Source organism: Anarrhichthys ocellatus, unplaced genomic scaffold, assembly GCF_004355925.1.
Source record: "Anarrhichthys ocellatus isolate YVR2014 unplaced genomic scaffold, GSC_Weel_1.0 scaffold11, whole genome shotgun sequence".
In the NCBI taxonomy this organism is placed as follows: Eukaryota; Metazoa; Chordata; class Actinopteri; order Perciformes; family Anarhichadidae; genus Anarrhichthys; species Anarrhichthys ocellatus.
In genome coordinates, this window is record NW_022280041.1 from 9,313,822 (window position 1) to 9,320,209 (window position 6,388).

The 6,388-nt window shown below is 42.6% G+C and overlaps 1 protein-coding gene and 1 non-coding gene across 3 annotated transcripts in view; both read right to left on the reverse strand.

Annotated features, from left to right (window-relative positions):
* naa40 (N-alpha-acetyltransferase 40, NatD catalytic subunit) overlaps nucleotides 1-5,003 on the reverse strand; it is an 8,585-nt gene extending 3,582 nt beyond the window's left edge. For both annotated transcript variants that reach the window (XM_031851315.1, XM_031851314.1), the window contains exons 1-6: nucleotides 4,651-5,003; nucleotides 2,999-3,094; nucleotides 1,366-1,418; nucleotides 1,072-1,167; nucleotides 484-642; nucleotides 316-399 (exon numbers count right to left, since the gene is read on the reverse strand). In XM_031851315.1, the coding sequence (XP_031707175.1) occupies nucleotides 316-399; nucleotides 484-642; nucleotides 1,072-1,167; nucleotides 1,366-1,418; nucleotides 2,999-3,094; nucleotides 4,651-4,656 (494 nt within the window). In that variant the 5' untranslated portion in view covers nucleotides 4,657-5,003. The remainder of the gene's footprint in view (nucleotides 1-315; nucleotides 400-483; nucleotides 643-1,071; nucleotides 1,168-1,365; nucleotides 1,419-2,998; nucleotides 3,095-4,650) is intronic.
* Nucleotides 5,004-6,003: 1,000 nt separating this feature from the next.
* trnal-aag (transfer RNA leucine (anticodon AAG)) lies at nucleotides 6,004-6,085 on the reverse strand. The gene has a single exon. It is a non-coding gene; the product is annotated as a tRNA-Leu (tRNA).
* Nucleotides 6,086-6,388: the final 303 nt, after the last annotated feature.

Consider the following 6,388-nt stretch of genomic DNA (forward strand, 5'->3'; position numbering starts at 1 on the left):
GAGAGAGAGAGAGAGAGAGAGAGAGAGAGAGAGAGAGAGAGAGAGAGCAACAGAGCAGAAAGGAAACATCTTAGTTTCACATGACTGAAGGATGTGATGGGCATATATTCCAGTAGACTAAAGTTGGGAGTGCAGTCAGTGTTTCCCACCAAAACACATTGCATGCGTCCTTGAGATCCAACAACGTGTTAAGAGACATTTACATCGTCAGAAAAACAAATATTTATACAATTGTTTTACAGCTGTTAGCACATAATACAACAATTCATCCAGATTCACACATACACACATTATGAGGACAGCTGTGGGTTGTACCTGTTAGCGATGAGCTGTAGAATCTGGATGAGGAACTTTCCAAGTCCTTTCCTCCGCACTCTGCTCTCTAACTGTACCTCATAGCTGCAATGAGAGCATATTGTTAAAAACAAGTGAAATACATTTTTCTGTATTTGTGGTAATAAAAAAGCTACTGCTGGAAAGTACCAATATAAAACCTCCTCCCCACACTCCACGTCGAATCGGAAGTGAGAGAAGGCCACGGGGGCGGAGTCTCCGTCGCGGGCCAGTAGGTACCACGCCCTCTCGTCGTTCATCTCCTCCCTCTTTTCCCTCTCCTTCCACCCCCACTCGCTCTGCTCATACCTGCAGCACAGCAAAGGGAGAAAGCGGGTCATCTCAAACCTGGCCTGCTGTAATTATACCCTCTCATTCCTCACCATCATCCCAGAACGGACTCATTTACTGTCGACTGACTGGATGGATGCCGTTTGCTAAATCAAACACAATTGTAGTCATTTCTCTGCCTCAGTCTCTAATCCGTCTGCATTATCTCTGCTCTCCTTTCCACAGGCTCCCCAGTGAGGATGATTCAATTCACACTCATATCTATGTTTGATGTCACTCTCCAATTATCTTGCACACTTTAAAAAAAAAAAACAAAAAAAAAAAAACACCTGGCATGTCTGCACTTCTTCTATCTATTTTCAGCGGTAATCTACCACTCGCCAGACTGTTCATCCCTGTTAAATATGGGTCACTTTGTTCCTCAGCTACAGAGTACAGACTTCTTACAGTGTTTGCATGTTGGCTCTGGTGAGCTCGAAGGCCCACTCCACAGACAGCGGGTTGAGGGAGGTCACTCTTTTACACTCTATCTGCAGGTTCAGCCTAGACGGAAGGACAAGGAAACAGGGTCAATAACTACATCCTGAATGTATGTGTGTGTGTGTACGAGTCTGTGCTGAAGTAAAGTGAGAGAAAGACTCAGAAGAACAGACAGAAATGCCGCCAGCAGACCAACCAAAAGAAATGATGCAAGTATGTATTTCATGAAATACTGAATAAGTCCTTTGTAACATTGCGTACCCATTTCTGTCGTACTTTTTGAAGGCTGGGAAGGCAGCCAGTGGGTCATCGAGCTGTGAGGAGAAGAGGCAAAATTAGCTGAAAGACACTTTCAAAAACACAAAAGTGTTTTTATCAAATATGAGCCGTTTCTAGCTTCTCAAACGTAATGATTATGTATTTCTCTTTGTAATTAAATGGTAGTGAACGACGTCTCTTTGGGTTTTGAACTGTTGGCAAAACAAGATATTTGAAGACGTCACCGTGTGCTCGAGGACATGTTGACATTATGTGGACAAAACAATTCATCGATAAAACGACAGGCAGATTATTCGCTCATCAAAATGATCGTTAGTTCCGCTACACTTCTGTATTTTCAAATCAAGTCCTTCATTTGTGAATGCAGTAAATCCCCCCCAATGGACTGTAACAGACACTGTATAATCCAAACATCCCTCAGGCTCAACTACAGGCTCTGGATCCTAAATAAGCCAATCAGGGCCCATACAGGCAGGAACATTACAGTTAGTGTTAGAGCCCCGTTACTCATAATAAGCGCCCACAAAGTGATCTTTTCCTCGGTCCTGACAGAATACATAATATCACATTAAGAATACACCTCTTCTTGCAAAGATGATGGGAAATTTAGGCCCCTGGGCACAGACGTGTGACCTGTGCAGCTTTATTAGGGGAAAGATGAAAAAAAACATACAAAACAAATAGATATCAGTTCAGACATCCCCTTCTCTTTGAATGAGCCATTTGATTTTTCCAATGACGAAGGAAAACTATCAGAAGGGTGATCTCCCAGAAATTGTTTTTTAAGCAGTGAATGCACTGTTTGTTCCTTTGAAACAATAATCAGAGTCAAGATTCATCACTGTTGGCAAGAGTTCAAACAAACAGAAAGGTTACTTTGGGAGAATTTCTTGCATTCCTGCTCCGTTGGCACATCAACAGTGAAAAAGGGGCAGGAGAGAGACAGAACAGCATGCAACACAGAGTGCCCCATTTTGGGACAAAGTGACACAGAGAAGTAAGAAGTGCAGGCAGGCCTGCTCAGAGCTCGTGGAGGAAGTAGCTGCAGCTCAGCTCGAGGAGGCCGGGGTGTGAGCTTTGTTCAGTAAAGGTTTACATCTCGAGCCAACCTCCGAGCTACAGGAGCGTTCAATGCAGTGCCAAACATATGGCACTGCATTGGGGAGGATATCAATTACGGGTTCAGTCAAGAGTGAGAAGGGCATCCCCATCTTTTGGTGTCATTGCATTGAACCATGTCTGTTACTGCAAGTTAACAAATGAGAGAAAACACAGCTCACAATGGAGGTTTCAAGTGTTTTAAGTGCTTGGTGCAATCTGAAGCCAAACCTGAAACAGCACGTAAAGGGGCCAAGTGGTGGAGGCTTTTATGTGAAGCACTTAGATGAAAAAGTGCATTTATTTCTAACATTAACGCACTGCCATTATCAACTGTCAGAACTACACAAATGTGAATGTTGAGCTTGCTTTGCAGCCATCCAGCAGCTCACAACTAAACCACTGTTTCAATTCCATCTCCCCAAAAGACTCCCTCAAAAGCCCCTCCGTGAGGTCCGCTCCCAAGGTTGACAATAGCTGCCTCTCTGGTTAATCGGCAACCCAAAAACAGTCACACCTTATTGGCTGCTTCCACCTTGGCACAGACGGCATCCATGGCTGCCCTCTCTTCCTGACGCCGGGCCTTCTTCTCCTTTGCTCTGTTGGACTTCCTCTGGACACAGGAAATAAGGAAAGGGGTAAATGGAGGATTGTGTCGAGGTGGAGGCAGAAGAGAAAAGCAGGGACAAAGGAGAGAAGAGAGGGCAAATATGGAAGAAAGTAGCATGATGATGAGAGGTGAAAGGATAGGGAAAATATATAGGGCAGGTGTGTCAGAAATATCATTTTTCCAAACTACTCCTTATTCAACCACCTTGTGATCAGGCCCACCATTCACTGACAGACAATTATTTATATTGGTTTGATAAAAAAAAGAGCAGTTCTATTCGCTGATGTTGCATATTGCCCTCGACTATGTGGGACTGTAGTTTCGCTCAAATTTAGCCCGCGCTTGGCTTGATGTCCAGCGCTCGTATCAGCAATGGTGCAACCATAACTCACACACATTATTACTCTGACTGCATCAATGCCTGGCTGACAACACACACATGCTCAAAGCTGCTATAAATATGTCTCTAGCAGGTGCACTCCCATAAATATTAAGATTATTAGCCGTCTTTAATTATTGGCACCTGCAATTTATAGAGAAAGTTAACAGTCACTTTTAATTGGGTTTTGGACAGGGAGTCACATAAAAAGCTATCTTTAGACATTACTCTGGGGACATTGGAACATTTTCTGACATTTAAAGATTGATCAATAATGGAAAATCATCATTCGTTGTGTCCCTACACTGCCAGCATACTATTTTGTATGCAGCTATGAACCACCTTGCGAAGCCTCGTGTAATTACACACGATCACGTTTTCAGTGACATGTTTACAGCGCCGGTGCTTCATGAACAAACAAGTAGGTATTAGCTCATTAGATCCAGACCTGAGAGGTAACAATCATGGGCAGGAATGCATTGAATTGCCAACTATAGCTCAGGGCATTAACTCTGTACCAAGCACCGAGAGGCTGCAGACTGAGCCGGGACTGTGGAAACACGTGGATCGGTTTAAGTGGAGGATAGACTCAGGTCTGCTTAAAGAGACTGACGTTAGCTCAAGTTATGGAGACTGTACAGCACGAGTGTAGGCCTGGCTGCTGCTGAGAAGTACACTATTCACACCCAATGAGTCTGAATGTATTATATTAAGGTGGGCTGAGACAACACACTTCTGGCTTGTTGGTATACAAATATACAACCACACGCGCAAGTGATTAGCAGTAACAGCTAGCAAAGCACTCGTCATGTACATGGCATTCCTAAGTGGCTAACACAGCTAGCACGCTAACAATGGCACAGCACACACCGGGAGAAGTTAACTGTGCGTAACGGGGAGGACAATGCGGTAATAACGCTGAAAATGTGACGCTATGTGTGCGCTTTGGGGCTGCCGTTACAATGCTAACCAGGCTAACGTTGTCTAGAGCTAGCTAACGTTAACGGCAGCCAAATAAGCCCACCGACACCTTAGACTACACACATCCACCATGGTCTCTCTTCCTCCCTCCTTCTCTCTCTCTCTCTCCCATCTCACCATCACGCATGAGCCCCAAAACATTCACCTTTCGTGTACTCACCTCGCATCGAGACATTAGGCAAAACACATAAAAACTCACCCCCATTTTGCAGCTGTTTGGTATCGATCCCCCGGAGAGAGAAACACACCTATTGTCCGCGTGCTGTGCTGTTGTTGAGTTATTAGTCTCGTCACCACAGAGAAGGGGCCAGATTAATATGACAATGAATGTGCGCTAACGAGGCTAGCTGGATGTAGCACCGACTGATGGCTGCGGGAGAACCAGCACTTAGGCGAACATTTGGTTAAAACATCAATGAAAAAAAAAATGCTGTTTTTGTTCTCTTTAAATCGGATTGGCGCCAAGAGTACGAGGCTGAATTTATTACAGGTCCTTTCCTTGCCCCCTTTCTTTCCTCTCCTCTCCGTCGCGTTCAACTATGCTACGTTCACGTGCTCTTATCTGGCTCCGACTTCTGAGTACTACTGAACTTTACTCCAAAACGTTGGGGAAAGTAATATTTATGAGAAATACATACTTTTATTTTACGGGTAACAGAACAAAGATGAGTTTCCTAAATGTTGCTTCAAAGTGGTGGTGTAGGAGGTATTCAGATAATTTATGTATTTATATTTTTATCTAAAATAAGCACAAAGTCCAAGGAAACTCCATTACAAGTCCTGCATTCAAAATGTCACTTAGCTAAATAATGTAGGCTGTTATCAACAAAATGTACTTAAGGCATGAAAGGTGAGTGTTCTCATTTTTCAGCAGAATAACTCCCCGTGAGTGTTATATTATTATATTTTTGGATTATTGTTGGTGGTGCAGACAATTTAGGGTTTCTCGTTGGTTGAATTCCATTTTTTTTGGGGTAGTTTATCGATACAATGCATCGTTTTATAGAAGGTCATTATAGATTTTGTTAGTAAAATCCTAATCTGCAAGGTAAAGTGCAAGTTTAAAGCTGCAGAAAACAAAAATGCAAAAAGTACAAGTACCTCAAAATTGCACTTTCTACAGCCGGTTGGTACAGCACAACAAAAGTACTTCAACAACTATCCATGAACGTGGATGAAACCTCTAATTTTTCAATAATTTAATTAGACTATTTTATAAACCGTGTCGCACATTCCTTATGGTTACACATTTCTAAAAAAATAATACATCCCTGAAAACAGAATAATATATTACTTTCATTAAAACAGCAAATACCAAATTATGAAATGTAAGATACTGAATGTAGCCATTAATTGTTGGAATAATCCTAAACACAAACTAGTTGTGTATTACTGTACTTTGCTGACTATCCATAAAGCCTCCGCATTACCAAGATAACCTTTAGTACCAGTCAGTACTGACATAAAACCGACACTATTTGTAGTCTAGATTTCCAGTTGCATACCACACCACCACGTACCACAGAATGTTGTAGAAATCACAGAAAAATGCTGGCAGCGGTGGGATTTGAACCCACGCCTCCGAAGAGACTGGAGCCTTAATCCAGCGCCTTAGACCGCTCGGCCACGCTACCTTGTACACACGTCATAGATATGTGTATAACACTTTTCCGACAGCACTTGAATGCAGCACCACTTTAGCGCGAATATGGTTTCCTTGTTTAGAAAGTGACGACAGACGGGTGGACGGGTCAAGAAGCGTCATACTGCAAGTCGATTAAACTTTGGCCATAACTGTCATGACAGAATATCTTTTAAACATTATAACGAACCCGAACTAATTATAATAACCAACAGAAATGCAGGGAGTTGAGTTAAAGTATTATATGTAAGCTACATTACATTCTATTAGAATGTAAAGAAGCTACATTACATTC